Source organism: Halichoerus grypus, chromosome 1 (genome assembly GCF_964656455.1).
Source record: "Halichoerus grypus chromosome 1, mHalGry1.hap1.1, whole genome shotgun sequence".
NCBI lineage: Eukaryota > Metazoa > Chordata > Mammalia > Carnivora > Phocidae > Halichoerus > Halichoerus grypus.
In genome coordinates this window covers 104,671,223-104,689,714 of record NC_135712.1, presented here as the reverse complement: position 1 = coordinate 104,689,714, position 18,492 = coordinate 104,671,223, and the positions used below count along the sequence as shown (strand labels likewise).

The following is an 18,492-nucleotide window of genomic DNA, read 5'->3' as shown; positions in this document are numbered from 1 at the left end:
GGGCACTCCATAAAAAGCCCAGTGGCAGGAAGAAGCATGGTGTGTATGGGAAACTGAAAGAAGATCCTTCTAGCCTGAGTGGAGAGAGAGAATAGGTGACATATGGGACAAGATGAGGCTGCAGAGGATGGGAGAGACCATTGCATGTGAGGCTGTGAGGGGCATATTATAGAATCTGGTCTTTAAGCTAAGAGCTGTGGGAAGCTGTTGTAAGGTTTCATGCAGGGGAGTGGCACCATCAGAGTTGTGTTTTGAAGAGACCATTCTGGCTACAACATGGGAGACTGACTGGTAGTGTTGGCCAGACAAAGGCCCCATCAAAAAGGAGAATTACAGACCAATATCTTTGATGAACATGGATGCAAAAATTCTCACCAAGACACTAGCCAATTGGATCCAACAATACATTAAAAGGATTATTCACCATGACCAGGTGGGATTTATTCCTGGGATGCAAAGGAATGCATTTGCAACATCTGCAAAACAATTAATGTTATATACTACATAAATAAAAGAAAGGACAAGAACCATATGATCCTCTCAATTAATGCAGAAAAAGCATTTGATAAAATACAGCATCCTTTCTTGGATTATAACTTTCCACAGTGTAGGGATAGAGGGAACATACCTCAATATCATAAAAGCCATTTATGAAAAGCCCACAGTGAATATCATTCTTAGTGGGGAAAAACTGAGAGCTTTCCCCCTAGGTCAGGAACATGACAGGGAGCCCAATCTTACCACTGTTGTTCAACATAGTACTAGAGGTCCTAGCCTCACCAATCAGACAACAAAAAGAAATAAAAGGCATTCAAATTGGCAAAGAGGAAGTCAAACTCTCACTTTTTGCAGATGACATGATACTTTATGTGGAAAAGCCAAAAGACTCCACCTTAAAATTGCTAGATCTCATATGGGAATTCAGCAATGTGGCAGGATATAAAATCAAGGCACAGAAATCAATTGCATTTCTATACACTAACAATGAGACAGAAGAAAGAGAAATTAAGGAATCAATCCCATTTACTAGTGCACTAAAAATGATAAGATATCTAGAAATAAGCCTAACCAAAGAGGTAAAGGATCTGTACTCTGAAAACTACAGAACACTTATGAAATTGAGGAAGACACAAAGAAATGGAAAAACGTTCCATGCTCATGGGTTGGAAGAGCAAAAACTGTTAAAATGTCTGTGGTACCCAGAGCAATCTACATATTCAATGTAATCCCTATCAAAATATTGATATTTTTCACAGAGCTGGAACAAATAATCCTAAAATTTTATGGAACCAGGAAAGACTCTGAATAGCCAGAGGAATGTTTAAAAAGAAAACCAAAGCTGGGGGCCTCACAATGCTGGACTTCAAGCTCTATTACAAAGCTGTAATCATCAAGACAGCATGGTACTGGCACAAAACAGACACATAGATCAACAGAACAGAAGAGAGAACCCAGAAATGGACCCTCAACTCTATGGGCAACTAATCTTTGAAAAAGCAGGAAAGAATATCCAATGGAAAAAGACAGTCTCTTCAACAAATGGTGTTGGGAAAATTGGACTGCCACATGCAGAAGAATGAAACTGGACCATTTTCTTACACCATACACAAAGATAAACTCAAAATGGATGAAAGACCTAAATGTGAGACAGGAATCCATCAAAATCCTAGAGGAAAGCAGAGGTAGGAACTTTTTTGATCTTGGCCACAGGAACTTCTTGCTGGACATGTCTCTAAAGGCAAGGGAAACAAAAGAAAAAATGAACTTGGGACTTCATCAAGATAAAAAGCTTTTGCACAGCAAAGGAAAAGTTGACAAAACCAAACCACAACCTACAGAATGGGAGAAGATTTTTACAAATATCTTAGCAGATAAAGGGCTAGTACCCAAGATCTATAAAGAACTTATCCAACTCAACACCTAAAAAACAAATAATCCAGTCAAGAAATGGACAGAAGACATGAACAGACATTTCTCCAAAGAAGACATACAAATGACTAACAAACACATGAAAAAATACCACCATCCCTCGGCATCAGGGAAATACAAATCAAAACCACAATGAGATACCACCTCACATCAGTTAGAATGGCTAAAATTAAGCGAGGAAACAACAGATGTTGGTGAGGATGCAGAGAAAGGGGAACTCTCTTACACTGTTGGTAGGAATGCAAGCTGGTACAGCCACTCTGGAAAACAGTATGGAGATTCCTCAAGAAGTCAAAAATAGAGCTACCCTATGACCCAGCTATTGCACTACTAGGTATTTACCCAAAGGATACAAACGTGATTCAAAGGGCCACCTGCACACCAATGTTTATAGCAGCAATGTCCATAATAGGCAAACTATGGAAAGAGCCAAGATGTCCATCAACAGATGAATAAAGAAGGTGTGTGTGTGTGTGTGTGTGTGTGTGTGTGTGTGTGTGTGTGTAATGGAATATTACTCAGCCATCAAAAAGAATGAAATCTTACCATTTACAATGACATGGATAGAACTGGATTGTATTATGCTAAGCAAAATAAGTCAATCAGAGAAAGACAATTATCATATAGTATTACTCATAGAGGAATTTAAGAAACAAAACAGAGGATCATGGGGAAGGGAGGGAAAAATAAGACAAAATCAGAGAGGGAGGCAAAGTATAAGAGACTCTTAACTCTAGGAAATAAACTGAGGGTTGCTGGAGGGGAGGTGGGTGGGGGGATGGGGTAAATGGGTGATGGGCGTTAAGGAGGGCACGTGATGTAATGAGCACTGGGTGTTACATGCAATGGATGAATAACTGAACTCTACATCTGAAACTAATAATACACCATATGTTAACTAATTGAGTTTAAATAAAATAAGTTAAAACAAGCCAATGGGAGGATTCAGTTAGGAGGAAGAAACAGAATAGGTAAGAAAGGGTAATGTATAGGAGAAGGTGGGAAGGATGAAATCCTATGCAAAATATCACCACCTTCTTGAGATATTTGATGACTTTATTCTCTGTGGCTGCTAAAAGCACCTGTATGTCTTTTATATAGGTGAGTTCGTGGCTGAAAAATAAATTTCTTTCCTAATGTGTTTATATAGGTAAATAAAAAGTTAGAGTTACTCTGAAAGGTGATGACTAGAGTTCTTTTGAAATATATTAAGTGCTTTGTTTTGGAGCGACATAAAAATTCTTTAAATCAATGTTATCTTTTTTTTTCATTTTAACAGTTTTTATTTCAAGTTGCATATAAGATTACTTTACTCTTGCATCTTCTCAATTGTTTCTTCCTTATATTTGCCCTTTTCCTTTCCTACTTGGTGAGATTTGGCTTTACGTTCAAGGATCTTTTTGCGGTCTTTGTCCAGTTTTAGTCTGTGGTGATAACCACCTTGCTAGGGTGAATGCCCACATGGACGGTTGTGCTGTTTGCCTTCTCTCGCTGCACTCGTTCAATGTAGATGACATACTTCTTCCTGTGAACCTGGACTACTTCGCCAATCTGCTGACCTTTGTAGTGTCCTTGCACAACCTGCAGTTCATCATCCTTTCGGATGGGCATGGATCGAACGTTGTACTTCTGTCTCGGCTCTTTGGAAAGAGGGGAAGACATGATCTTCCTGTGAATGTGGGAGGTGCATTGAAATGCCATTTTCGGTTCTTGCTCCAGTCAGAAGTCACAAAGGGATTAAACTTCATTTTGGCCGCTGGTGCTTCAGCGATGGCCGCAAGAGGGCTAAATCAATGTTATCTTAAGCCTGTATAGGGATAAGAGACTGGTTCACTCACTCTAGTCTGCCTTTTGAAAGCATACTTCTCCTCCTCCATAGATTGGCTGGACTCAACTGATTCTCCAAGTGGAAAAGGACACATTTCCATGCACAATGACTTTTTGTGGAGAACCATGGGGTGACTAATGCTTGGCTGCCAGTATAAGGCCTATCAGACACTTTTATCCTATTTCAAGATAAGATTGTTAACCCATTATGAAAAGGCAGAAGGATTAGGAAGTGATGGGAGACGAAGAATAGAAATTAACCCTGAAGGGTACTAGGTTACTGATCTTAGCTTATTTCCCACGTGTTACTAGCAAGTTTACTATGGACTCTATGTGTATGTGTGTATTGAAACCTTTTAGTAAAATGTTAAAATTGGGTATGTTAAAATCCTGTGCACAACATTTTTTCTTATAAACATTTATTTTGCAAAAGTTGCTCCTTTAAGGTTTTAGTTCAGTGTTTATTTAATTTTGAGAAAGTATTAGATTTGAAAGTTAATTTCAAAACAAATCCTGCATCTTCCATAGTCATCCTATCCCTTAGGTTATCCACGAATTACTCAATAGTCCATCCATATGCCAAATACTTGTTGAACACTTCTATATGCTGGGTACTGACTGGGTAGGGCATAGAAGGATCAATAATCTCCTCTGGTTCGCTGTCTAGCGGGGGAGATGATTAACAACAGACCCAGAAGTGTTGGCAGAGAACAGAAAGAACAGAGGAGAGGCATTTATTCTCCGGGGGTGTGGTGTGTCTATGTATACCAGTGTGGGTGCCCACGGGCAAGCGTGTGTGTGTTGTGAGAGAGAGATGTGAGTGTGTGGGAAGGTTTAAAAGAGAGAGGCATGCCCATGCCAGAAAGGCATAAAACAGGAAAATGGGAAGAGGGGGAAAAGGAAAAGGATAATGATTTATCTGAGTCAGTATGTGTGTCTTTATTTTGTCATTAATGAAAGTATCTTTGCACAACAAGCTGGGGTTCCATTTTACATAAGGAACGCATATTCGGTAGTCACCAGCAGTGTATAAATATGAACACAAGCACCGGACTGCTTTTGGTGCTCTAACAATGCTGAGCACGTAAGACAATGTTCTAACACATGTAGCAGGAGGGAAGGCCTCACACGACAAACCTAGCCACCACATAAATCCAAAATGGGGTTTTCTTTTTGTTACCTCCAAAGTACTGTGAAAGCTGACAACGAAATTCAATGGAAAAGTTTCATTTAATGGACTCACAAAACGATTTGCAGCCTCTGGGCTGTGTCCTCAGAGGCCTCTGGGCCTGTTCTCACATTGGTATCTGGAGGGGAGAGTTATCCAGCCCACACTGAAGGTGTCCAGCGCACGAAAGCCACACTGCTATTACCAGTTAGCCAGCAGGGTGTGAAGAAAATCTCCGTACAGAGGCCTTTCTTGACTTGATATCATTTGGAAACCATCTCTATTTGCCCATGTGATAAAACGGACAGCATGCTTTTATAGCACAAATATTTGAAATCAAGTTCTAAAAAAGAATCCTGACAGAAGTTCATCTGAAAAAAACCATGCTTTCATTTTCTTTCATACGCTAAGGAGACCTCCTACTGACAGCCACATTCAACAACTAAATATCTAGTGACTAAGAGAGCAATCACACGGGGGAGTGCTCCGATTTACAGAGGAGGACCGCGGTGCCAAAACTGAGATGTCTCTAAGTTATTTTTTGTAGGGTGTAAGAACAAAGGCATCCCATGTGTCTGAAGAAATAAGAGTGAAAGTCACGACCTCGTTCTTCCTCCTCCTTTTGACAAATGTGACTGAACAGAGAGCCAGATGCGTTCCAGGATGGTCCAGCTGACTCACTGTTACTGCTAACACGAACTAGCAGTTCCAAGACATGAGGCCAACTGATAAAGGGGATTTGCATGGTTTTCCAGAAGGAAGTTCTGTTCTGTTCTACTCACTTGCTCAATCTCGATTCTCTCATTCATGTGGAGTAATGGTATTGGCACTAAATACCACCAGACAAATCTCAGAGGATTCCTGAGTTACTTCAGTGATTTGCTAATCTTCTACTCTGTACTTTTATAAAATGATTATCAGAAACTGAATCAACAATTGGAGACATTGGAAGTAGCTTTCACCGTAACCATTTCCCTCACGTAATCATTTCCCATACATGATCTTACCAAAGCCCCTGTTCTTCTTTAAATGGAATAAGTCAGCAGGGAGGTAGATATTATAACATTGTGGAATAATTGGTCTTAGAATTTCAAATAGTCCATGTCCTTAATTTGGATTTGCCCAAGAAGTGGAAATTTCAGATTCAGGAATTAATCTGCATTAAATCTTGGTTCTACCTCCTTGGTAGCTGTGTGACCTTGGGAAAATTACTTAACCTCTTTGTGTTTCAGTCTCCTCATCTGTAAAATGGAGTCAATAATAATGAGAAAAATGCTTAGCTCAGAGTTAGCATGATAAACGACAGCAATTATAGTAATTTTAGGACCTTTAGACTATTCTAGCATTCATTTTCCTCTGAGTTCATCTGTACCTAACTGGATTCAAAGTGTATTTTACTGACTACTAGATATTAAACGCCTGTGAATTTCTGTATATTGATAGGGGTGTTGGTGGGTGATAAGACTTTGATCTGCAGAAGGGAATGTACTTAGTGACTGTGTAAGCCAGATGATTTGCTGTCAATTTCTGAACGAGTCCCATAGTTCAGGGTACATACTGTTAAGAAGGATTTATATTTTAGGATGTCTTTCCTGATGTCTAATTGAAATTTTCTAAATGCCTCATGTTTTATTCCTCATTTATGGAGATGTTGAACGGCATCTTTTATTTTATATTGGAACAATGAATACTTGACAGCAGTTGTTGTATCATTTGTCAGTACTTAAAAAACAAACAAATACCCAAATCCAATTTTAAAATTTCTTTTGTCTTAGACTCCAATCCTGCTTCTTTAAACCCCTCCTCTCTGAGACTAAACCTTGTGAGGGGCATCTGGATCCTATGGGAGCACTGATTAAAACCCAGAATGGTAACAAGACTCAGGCACAGTATGTCAGGTGCTAAGTTAGGGAAGTGGGCCATTTGTTTTATATATAGTGACTTTTCTCAAGGAGGAAAGAAGCACCAACCTCCATTTACCAGATTCACAATGCACTGGGTGTGGTATAGTGATATATTTGATTTGATTAACACATAATCACAGTCTTGAAACATCTTATTTTAACATTCGAGGCATATTTGATTTTGCCATTCCCAAATGTTATTCATTCATTCACTCACTCAGCAAGTATTCATTGCCTACTATAAATATACAAGGGTGTGTGCTAGACTTTTCCATCTATGCCGTCTGGCCCTAACTGGATTATGAATCCTTTCAGAGCAGAGATATTGCAGCTTACTCATATTTTATCCCAAGCCTCAGCCTGTAGAAGACCTTCAACCAGTGCAACAAACATACGTTACGTAAATGAACCGTGGGATGCAGATACTATGCTTGTTGCGCGTAACCAAATAATAAAATATTTATTCCTATTTATTCCTTGATCATGTTTAAACTCAAAATTTAAGAACATGAATGCAGACATTGTCTCCATGAATAATGTGTCAGCAGTATTATGTTAGACCTTTCCCTTATATGAAATATATAATCTATATGCTTATATAAAAACAAGATGAGATCAACAACCTCCATAAATTTTTCAGGGAATCAAGAGTTTTTGGGGACAATAATAGTTTAAAATAGGATTTCTTGCAGACTTGCATCCCTTTTCATGTAGCAGAAGGAAGTGAGCAAAGAAATCTAAGTACACTGAAGTTTTCAGGGCCAAGCATTTTGATTCAATATGTTCTGCCATAAAATATTTGGCCTTGTTTGAATCTTTATTGCTGTATGTTCTCAGTCTATATTTAACTGTGAGAAACACAAGTAAGAAAGAGTAAACTGCAAAATGTTCTTTTCAAGTGTATGGCAGCAAATTTGAGAAAACATATATTAAAGGAACGCTTTGTGCTTTTAACTTCCAGCCCCTTGTCTGAGGCCTCCATTGGCCAGAAAGGATGAAATGTTTATTGAACTAAGGACTCAGCTGACTTGGAATGAGAATTCTTAAGGGTCTCAGAGCCGTCTAAGATAAGCACCTTACTTCGCCGTGCTCTCAAATAAAGTTTCTTTCACACTGTCTTTTTCACAGGTGAAATAAGGCTTAATTGGGAAGTTTTCTAATGGAGACTTCCAATTCCCCGATTCCTTATTTGTTCAAATTAACTTTTTAAAATCGGGGTGTTCGCTCTGTCTTCAGCCAACAATCTGTGCCTCACAGAGGACGCCATCCCTCGCTGTCAGCTTCTTTCTGCCCCACCTTCGCCGTGCGGTAATACACTTTAATTGGTGCCTCTCCATGCGCCCCTCTCACCTCCACCTGGCCAAATAAACACACTTTTTTCCATTCAGCCTTACCTTCTTGGCAGTTAGCAAGAGAATAGACTTGCCGCAATGGGTAATCTTTAAGAGGCCCCCAAATCCTAAAATGACAGGAACGGGTAGAGGGGTGTCACCTGCAGCTCTCTAGAGAATGGCTCGCCTACGAACTGGCTTTGTGCTCAACAGGGTTTGAACGAGGTTCTCTTGGTTGAAACTGCACTTCCTGAGCAGCGTCCATGTTGAGAACTCTGGGTCCTCTCAGAAGGCAAATGAGTGATGAAATATTCCATTTCCAAGGACAGAGGAACTTTCTGAAGACAGACTTGTTATCAACCTAATTCCACTGGTCAGATTGGGACAAGTGTAACAAGGAGGCAGAGTGGTGGAATGGTTAAGAGCATGGGCCCTGGAGTCAGATTGGGTTCAAATCCTGCTGCTGTTAATTTATTACCTGTGTGACCTCAGTTAATCAAAGTGCTCTGGGCCTCAGTTTCCCCATCAGTAAAATGGAGATAATATTAGTACCAACCTGATAAGATCATTGTAAAGGTTAATGAGATATATCTGACATGTTTAGCATAGGGCATGGCTCATATTCACTAATAATAATAATAATTATTATTTTTTTAAAAATATTTTATTTATTTGACAGAGAGAGACACAGCGAGAGAGGGAACACAAGCAGGGGGAATGGGAGAGGAAGAAACAGGCTTCCTGTGGAGCAGGGAGCCCGATGCAGGACTTGATCCCAGGACCCTGGGATCATGACCTGAGCCAAAGGCAGACGCTTAACAACTGAGCCACCCAGGCGCCCCAATAATTATTATTTTTTAGGCAAGGTCAGTAGACCAAATTCCTTGGGCAGCAGAAAGGGAAGGAGAGGGCGAATAACAGCTATGAAGGTATTCCTCAAATAATTCCTCACTCTTCAAATGTTTCACTTTTTACATAGCTCCATCATGAAGCAGGAGTGTGAGGGATGATCACAAGATGACAGGGTTTGTGCATGCATTCACTCCTTCAGTGTGGTCTCCTTCCTTTGGGGCTTTTGAGAGGATGCTTGTTTTTCTCTAACCCTCAGGGTCATGTGGGCTGAAATGAATGCTTTCAGGGCAAAAGAGCCAGTACTGCTTTCTTGATGACTACATATAGGTAAGGTGTTGCTTCTTTCACTCATTTCTGGTTTATGTCTCTCTCCCTTTCCACATCTTCCCTTTCTCTAACTCCCACTTTGGTGAGATACTTTCCTCAGCATGAGGCAGAGGTGATCAGGCATCCCTCTGTGCATTATTACCAACTTAGGATGTGAGAAGAAGGCCAACAAGAACAGCAGGGCTCAGAGGTCCCTCTGAATCCCAGGGGCACAAGCAATTCTGAGCAGCAAGTGGACAGGAGGGGTCTCTCACCGGTCGCTTTCTCAGGATTGTTGCACATGAAGCATTGCCACGCTCCTGCTGCTTCGCTGAAGCCAAATACATCAAAGAATCTCACTTCTTCCAGATGGAGCTGTACCTGGTCCAGATCCTGTTTCAGGAACACAAAGCACAAAGAACTCATAAGCCGATCTGCCTGCTACATAGCATTCTGGGACTAAAAGAAGGGATATGGGAGTAGGGTGGCCAGTGCTCAGACTCAGTGCTAAGGACAAGGAGTGAGCATTGAGAAAACCTCTCTGGGCCCATCCTTCATGAGAGCAGCCACCTCAAACCCTTCCGAGGGAGTTCTCTTAAATGCGGAGGGCAGTAAGCATGAGCCCCAGGGTTGGGGGTGAGGCCTGAAGTGGTCCAGCATTTTCTTGCATCTAATGGATCTCCAGAATTTCTAAAAAGGAGGGGTAGGCACGTGGCCGTGTGGTTGAAAGGAATGCTGCAGGGGAGTTTGTCTTGTATTTACACTTTGCATAAAATTGAGAATCGCATATCCATATCAAAAAAATTATTTTTGTTAGGTTGGCGGTGCAGGGGGCTGATGGGAAACATGGGAGAGGGCTTAATCCTTGGCTCTGGCACTGTTTTAGTTCTACCTTTTATCTTAAAAGCATCTGCAAGTCTTGCATTATATTCCATGATATGGCTGTATTGGTTTTAATGGAAAATAATGTCTTGAATTACTTATCAATAAATTAATTAATTTTCCCCCTCCCAATAGCTGAGTTGAATTGACACACCAAGAAGACCGTCCCTGTCTTATGTGCCCTGTGGCATCGTGCCAATGTGTTCCTGTTTAAGAGGCAGAGGAGAGAGGTTCCATTACACTGTAAATGGATGGCATACGATTAGCCTAACCAAATTAAATAGCTCTACTGTCCTCCTGAGGCTTTCCTATTATGTAAATGACTTGTAGCCTCTGCTACAGGGTGGTTAGAACCGCACTCTTAAAAGCTTGCTTTCCCAAGAGGGATTTAATGTCTTTGCCAGCTAGCCTTACACGTGCCCAGCTGACTGACGTGTTTGTCCTCTGTTGAGTTGAGATTTTATTCCCTTTCCTCCGGTCCACACACTCAGATCTTCTACCCAGAGTAACAGTGCTTAGTAAGCCCAAGAGCCCAGGGATGGAGGCACTGTGTGTGCAGTTTATGATGGATCTAAAATATAGAATAGGCAAGTGGCTCCTTTTTTCCTGCTCCAAAGTTCCTGTTTCCCAGGTCTGCATTTCCAGGTCTGCATTTCTTGACAGAGGTGAGAAATATGCCAAACTCTAAGCTCCTTGAGAGAATAGACATCTACTTTGTTCACAGTTGTAGCCCCAGAATCTAGTCCAACATCAGGAATGGATTAACAGCATCGGTTTGCAAGCCCAATGCAAAGTTTTCCAATGAACTATATGAAAGTATTATGAACATTTAAAGGGGATTCTTTTAAGAGAACATTTACACTCACTGGAACATAAACACAATGAAGGTAGGGATTTTCTCTGTTATATTGGCTGCTATGATCTCAGCACTAAAAATGCCTATCACATAAGCAGGCATTAAATAAATATTTGTGGAATAATGAAAGGCATAAACTAGGACTAGAAATAAATACTTTTCAGCACTCTTTATTAAGACTATTATGGCTTGTGTTCTGGGATTGGACATCTTGGAGGCTCAACAAGCTGAATACAGCATTTTGAGTTGCTAACGTTTAATACCATTTTTTTAAAAAGCATGTTCTCAAGATAAAGACTGAAGAAGCACCTGGGAGTTTTGCAGGTTTCAAAGGATGAAATCTATATTAAAGTTTATGGGGAAAAAGCAGATGTTTATAAATATCAGTTTCAAAACTGTTAAGTCTCTGAAGTCTATACTTGGCCATTGGCATGCAGATCACTTCTCTATTTCTCACACAACTAAGGATCAATTTTTCATTCAACACAAATACTGCTAACAAAGTACTTAAAATAATATGTAAGGATTCCTTTATTTTTCCTGTTCTGAGACCAGAAATATCCCAGGTTGTTGCCCATAATCCACATTTGTCTTGGCAAAAAGTTACTTGAAAAGTTTAGGACAGATGGCAAGCTACATTCCGGTATTCCAGCTCTGAAGTAAAAAGCAGGCTTACTTCTTCAGAGGATTTAGGTGTTGTACAAAGGGAACTGACTGAAGAAGAAGGATGGTAATTCTATGAACTGTTGAAATCAGCAATAACAGCCAACTTTGAATACAGACAGATGAAACACACGTAGCTCCAAATATTGTTGGAAAATCAAAGCAAAATCAATCATAAAATAAGCAAAAAAAACCCCATCAACTAGTAATACCTAAATTTTTGGAATTTTGGTTTCCTGACTGTGCCTGAGGTCATTATTTCCCTCTCCTCCTTATCTTCTTTACCCTTCTGGGTCCTATAGCTTCCTAGGCCTTGCCCAAGATTGCTTATATGGCTTTTTTTTTTTTTCTTAATACAAGAGAACTAAAGTTGATTTGTTTAGAGAATTACACGCTTCTTTTAAAACAACTAGACTCCAGAAGAGTAATAAAAAGCATGCATATCTAAGTACAGTCCCTCTCTGAGTATTTTAGTTCAATGGGATTATGGTAGACAGACCCTGGGTTGACCCCCTCCCAATAATTCCCATCTCCTGGTATTCATCCCCTCATCTAATCCCTTTTCCTTAAGTGCGGGAGAGACCTATGACTTGCTTCTGAGGAAATGGCAAAGATGGTAAGATATCAATCCCATGTTGATGTTATTATGTATACACACACACACACCACACACATACACACACACACACACACACACACAGACCTATCTTGTTAGCAGATGCATAGGGAGACTCTCCTGCTGGCCTTGAAGAAGCAAGCTGCCATGTTTTGAAATACCTATGGAGAGTTACACATGGCAAGTAATTGTGGGTGGCCTCTAGGATCTAAAGGCAGCCTTCAGCCAATAGCCAGTACAAATTCCAGGTCTTCAGCCCTACCATCCCAAATAAATGATATCTGCCAACAACCTAAGCACTTTTGGAAACAGACCCTTCGCATTCAAACCTCCAAATGAGACCACAGCCCAACTGATAGCTTGATTTTGCAGCCTTGGGAGACTTTGAGCAGAAGACCTGGCTAAGTCACAAGCAGACTCCTGACCCAAGGAAAATGTGAGATAACAAATAGATGTTGTTTTAAGCTGCTAGGTTTTGGTGATTTGTTATGAAGCATTAAGAATCAATACCGACATTGTGCCATGAAGAAGGGAAGGTAACAGATACCCTGTTGGCCAATTCTCAATGAAAATGATAAGTCTACTTAGAGGGGTCACATTCTTCTGAGAACACTCCAAATCAGGCCTCAATAAAACCAGAAGAACATAAAGAGAAAGATACATAATCATAAAGATATACTAAGAAAGATTTTCCTGATAAACACCATCTAACTCAAAAGGGATAGAAGCCCCTGGAGGAAAAATGATGTTTTTAAACAGCTGATTAAATGAATGTTTCTCTAGTTTTGTCTTGTTTTTTTTTTTTTTTTTTTTTTTAATCATTAATGGGAGTAGGAATTTGTAGAACTATACAAAAAAGTCTCTTGCAAAGCCTCTTAGGGGAAAAATAAGCCAGATAGCATGGAAAGATGAAAGGATATTTACAACATTATTTTGATGACAGTGACAGCATGAGTCAATGCTATGGATTCCGTAAAAGTGCAAAGTGGCCTTTGGATCTTATAAAGTGGTCAGTGTACTGTGAAAGGGTACGGGGAAGCAATTTTCCAGAAATCAGTGAAAGCATACATCTGGAAGAACTTTGGGTTCTGGTACATTTAAATTCTGTTTAAAGCTATTTTTGCACAGATACAAAACATAGGATTGCCTCATGTGCTCTGTGTGCCTATGGTTAATAGGATCAACTCTAGGCACATACTTCAAGTATGTTTTAAGAAATGTAAACAAGAGGTTTTTTTCTTTTTTAATGATCTCCAATATTTTCACATAATAGGAGGGCTTTATGTCTTTATGGTTATTTCTTGTACACAAATTCTAACTATATGGAGTCCAGGGTGTGCAATAAACTTATTGAAGTAAAAAAAAATTAATGGGGCATCCTTATACCATTTATCTCTATATTATTTATATTGTCCTACATTGTGCAAGCATAGTATCTTGCAAGAAACATACTGTATGCTGAAAAAATTAGCAAAAGAAAAAAAAAATTAGCAAAAGAAACTCTAAAGAATATTTATGCTATAATTTAATTTTTAAATTTATTTCAACTTCTGAAAAATATTACTACTGAATTTAACTCATAGCAATTAGTATTTATAGCACCTAGTGTCAGGAACCAAGGATAAATAGAGGAAGGAGACATCATCTTATATTCCAGGATATAAGACAGTAATGCACTGGGTCCATAGTATTCCTCACAGAGGAAAGCTGGAATACATCTTTATTTGTGTTTAGTTGTGGTAGTTACTAAGCTTCTTCTGGTGTGACTCTTTTGGCTCTCAACTGGATTAAAGCCTTTCGGCAAGAAGACTAATTTATTTGTTATTTTGTAGCTTCTGAAAATACTAAGTATAACGCTTTGCCCATAAGAGATGTTCAGTGAATCTTTTTAAATTTTTGCTAATTGAGACACACAGATTTTATCTGTAATTTATATCAACAGTAGCATTTAGTTTTTTTGTTTTTGTTTTTGTTTTTTTAAAGTAGGCTCCATGCCCAGAGTGGAGCCCAATGCGGGGTTTGAACTCACCACCCCGAGATTAAGACTTGAGCTGAAATGAAGAATTGGATGCTTAACTGACTGAGTCACCTAGGCACCCTAGCATTTAGATTTTTAATTTTCACATTAATTATGCCCACTAAGCCCTTTCAGAACATTTTTATTTTTAAAAAATACACCTATATTTCTATGGGTATTATAGGAATTCATTTTATTTAATTTTATAAAACAAGTTTCTAGAATAAAATGTTAGTAATTGAAGAATGCTTGTCTAAATCCTTCAATAACAGCGTGTTGTCTGCTTGTTCTCAGCTTTTCCAGATCACCAGTTCTCAGGAGGTGTCAGCATCCAGAATCCCAGGGAAACTTGTTACAAACATCAAATACAGGTTCCATCCCTGGAAGCCTAACCCAATCAGTCTGTGTTTGTGCCCGGGAATTTGCATTTCTAAACAAATTCCCAGGTTATTCTGATGTGCAATGACTGGCAATTAATCCTACATCCTTGGAAACAGATGAGGATGACGTATTTGTTTCCATTAATTGGTATTTGAGGGATTTTTCAATCCTCATGTGCATATGTTCATACTTCTCCACAATAGTTTGGTTTCAAATGACAAAATACACAATCTGGTTGCAAGAGCAAAAATTCCATTCTTGAAGATCAGAGACATTATTATTCCAAATTGTGCAACTTGGAAGGAAGAGAAGAGGCGTGAAAATTGAAATTGTTGGGGCTTATTTGAAAGTTGGCAGCAGGCTGGGATGTGTGGGGAGAGGGTGTGCGACAGGTGGGACACAGACTCTGAGCAGAGGCCGTGAGGGTGCTGCCCCAGAGGGACACACAGTGTGCTCCAGTGTTCAGTGTGGATGTCACGCATGAGCTCGGTTCCATTGTTTCTCCTTTTTCTATCCCAGATTAATAAGGGAACTCTAGGTACACAAGAGTTGGAGGTCAGTGTGGCCAGCTTCTAACTATTACTATAGATCATGAAATAAACTTGACTTTCTTCCTATCCTTTGAGTACCCACGTGTTGGGAAGAACTGAATTGCTTCTTGGCAAGTGGGGGTGATTCTAACCATGGGTCTGGCTCCAAGTGGCTGGAAGAAAACATGTCTGATTCATTTCACAGAGAGGTTCTGAAGAACTCTTTCATGTAAGAACCAACAAATATGATAGAATATTTAATTTGATTCAAAAAGTCAAGTTTTCCCACTTGCCTAAGGATCACGAAAAAATAATGTGATTATAAAATGTTGGCAATAAATGTTACAAGTGTTTACATAAAGAGGTTTTTGCGAAAGCTAATGTAAATGTATCGGTGGAGCGGAAACTAAAGGTGGAAAATTGGGTGAAGCTTTATAAATGTTTGATAAACCCACAATGACTTTCTTTAGGAATCAAATTTCTTCTAAAATTGAGCCCATTAAAGGCAGCAAAGTATTTTTAATCAGAGTGGAAGCAAAGGCAAAAGATTACCAGTGTTCAAAAATCTCAAGAAAATTTGACATTTCTACAGTGGTGGCAGCAGTAAATTGTAATCACTGGAACCGTTGGCATGACAGCCAGCATTCACACGGGATCTCCTTTCATATTGGAAAGCAAAGAATTGCAGTGTTTTTTTATTCCCTAACTGACGGTTGCCACCTGCATATGACAACTACGTACTGAGCATCTCGCACCACAACGTCCAGTAGTCCCCCCTTATCTGTGGTTCCACTCTCCACAGTTTCAGTTCCCCACTGTCAACCCCAGTCTGGAAACAGATGATCCTCCTCCTGATGTATCATCAGAGTTCAGTCGTAGCCCAATGCTACTCCATCACACTGTGTGCATCCTTCACCTCACTTCATCTCATCGCTAGGCACTTTATGATCTCACATCATCACAAGAAGAACGGTGAGTACAGTTTGATAAGATATTCTGAGAGACCTTGTTCATATAAGTTTTATTGTAGTACATCATTATATTATTCTATTTTGTGATTATTTATTATTGTTAATCTCTTTCTATGCCTAATTTATAAATTAACCCTTATCATAGGTATGTATGTATAGGAAAAAAGCCTAGTCTATATTTGGTTCAGTACTACCCATGGTTTAGGGCATCCACTGGGGGTCTTGGAACGTATCCCCCAGGATAAAGCAGGGTGGGGTACTACTGTACTACCACATGGCACTAGACCACATTGGTTGCTGATAGGAAACATGCTCGGTGAAGGGGCTTTCTTTTTCTCCTCTGGAAATCAATTAGTGAGATAACCATAATCTTCAGCCACATAGGTTATTTTGTTGGGGGCGAGGTCCTTCTCTTATTTTTCCCCCGTTATCCCTGATAACACTCTCATTCCCAGATGCTCCTCCCACCTCCCCTTTACATAAGTTCTCATTCTTTTGGGTTTGATCTATTTCTTTGAACATGTCTGGATTCTTGAAAAATATGGAGCAATGTTTAGTGTATTTTTCATTTTCATAAATGATTTTCTGTCATGGACCACATTCTATTTCTCGCTCGTGTCTCTCAAGCTCTGCACATGTCATTGTATGTGTACTTAGTTTGTTGCCATCACTGCTATAGAGTGATCTCATAGTGCACATCCACCACCCCCACATTTTACTTAACCATTCCCCCAGCCCCCATCTTTGCACTTACGTAAATCATGCAACAATGAATATCCTCATACATATCCCCTTGTGATGTGAGTAAGAATTCTTCTAGGATAATCATTCAGAAGTGGAATTGCTGGATCACAGGGTATGTTTAAGACTATAGAGAAAATATTTTTTTATGTTTCTGCATAGGCTTTCTGAACAAATTTTACTAAAACTTGGACTTGGGCTAAAAGAATAAGCACGAGAAGTTAATTTATGACTAATTAGAAAGTGAGAAACCATCTAGAGAGATTTATCTTCCCAGAAGTATGTGTTTACATCTCAAGGTGGGGATGAGACCCAGGATTTGGAGACATCTTTAAGCTGTCAAGCTGGAGACACTTGTCGTATCCTCCCTTTGGAGAGATTTATTTATATCTCACAAGATAGAAGAACCAAGAATCCTTCCCAAGGACCAAAATTTTTTGTTCCCTTCTCTCAGATGAGTGGGGGTGCTGGCCCTCCCCTATATAAATATCCAGATCCATATTCTTAGGGTTCTTTTACCTACAGTACAGACCCTAGTATGTGTAGGATGACACCAGGCTCTCATTGTGTGTCCCAGGGTTAATAACTGAGGCAAAGGGGAGTTGGTGAGGTTATTTGCTGTAAGTCATCTGCTCTGCATGAGACATTAAAAATTTAACATTATGCATATCCCTAACTTCACTAAGTTCTATTAAATTGCTTTCCTGAATGATCCAATTTACATTCCCCCCAGCACAGTATGAAGAATTCCTTTCCTGCATCACAATGGAAGGCCTTTCTGGGCTCTGAAACTTCTGGAAGGATTACTATCTAACAGTCTTTTCTTATATCTGAACTAGGCCATGATTTTGGTGACCACAGTCATATTGGTCTGATTGCATCGGGGACTAGCAGTAGGCTCCTGTGACTCTTTAAACCATAAACCATTGCCTCTTAAACCAGGGGGAAAATCGACCACATTTCTATGGCAAACACTGCATTTTTCTTCATCTTTATTGCCTTTTCCTATCATAAGCAGCATTCCAGGTTCTGGGAATCAGACCACCCTTTTTAGGTACAATTATTTTAGTACACTAGTACATACCAAAATTTGGCCAGGGTCTAGTTTTATTTAAGAACTATCATTTTGTTGGTGTGTTTACTACTTGGAGCGGTTACAAAGAAGATAGAACTGACTCTGCCATGGATGTATGGAGGAGGCATTGCTTTCCATGATGTGGGAATTTCAAATGTCTCCACTTAGTTATTCAAAGGGCGAGCATAGCATTAAGCACTGATGAAGTAACAAGAGATCAAGGCAGATGTGATGTTGAATTATCCCTCATAGAGAAATGGATAAAGTAAACTCTGGTCTATTTACACAATGGAAAACTTTATAGATACTAAAATGAATGAGCTAGCTCCACATGTGTGAACAGATATATTTTTAAAACATAATGGTAAACAGAGAAAGGATATTGCAAAAGATAGGTGCACTATGATAACACACATATAAAAGTTTAAAACAATAGTACCAAA

At 39.5% G+C, this 18,492-nt stretch overlaps 1 protein-coding gene and 1 pseudogene across 2 annotated transcripts in view; both read right to left on the bottom strand.

Annotated features, from left to right (window-relative positions):
- Positions 1–18,492, bottom strand: part of VEPH1 (ventricular zone expressed PH domain containing 1) — a 216,003-nt gene that overhangs the window by 13,542 nt on the left and 183,969 nt on the right. For both annotated transcript variants that reach the window (XM_036122400.2, XM_078069976.1), the window contains one exon: positions 9,593–9,710. In XM_036122400.2, the coding sequence (XP_035978293.2) occupies positions 9,593–9,710 (118 nt within the window). The remainder of the gene's footprint in view (positions 1–9,592; positions 9,711–18,492) is intronic.
- LOC118554667 (large ribosomal subunit protein uL24 pseudogene) lies at positions 3,184–3,708 on the bottom strand (annotated as a pseudogene).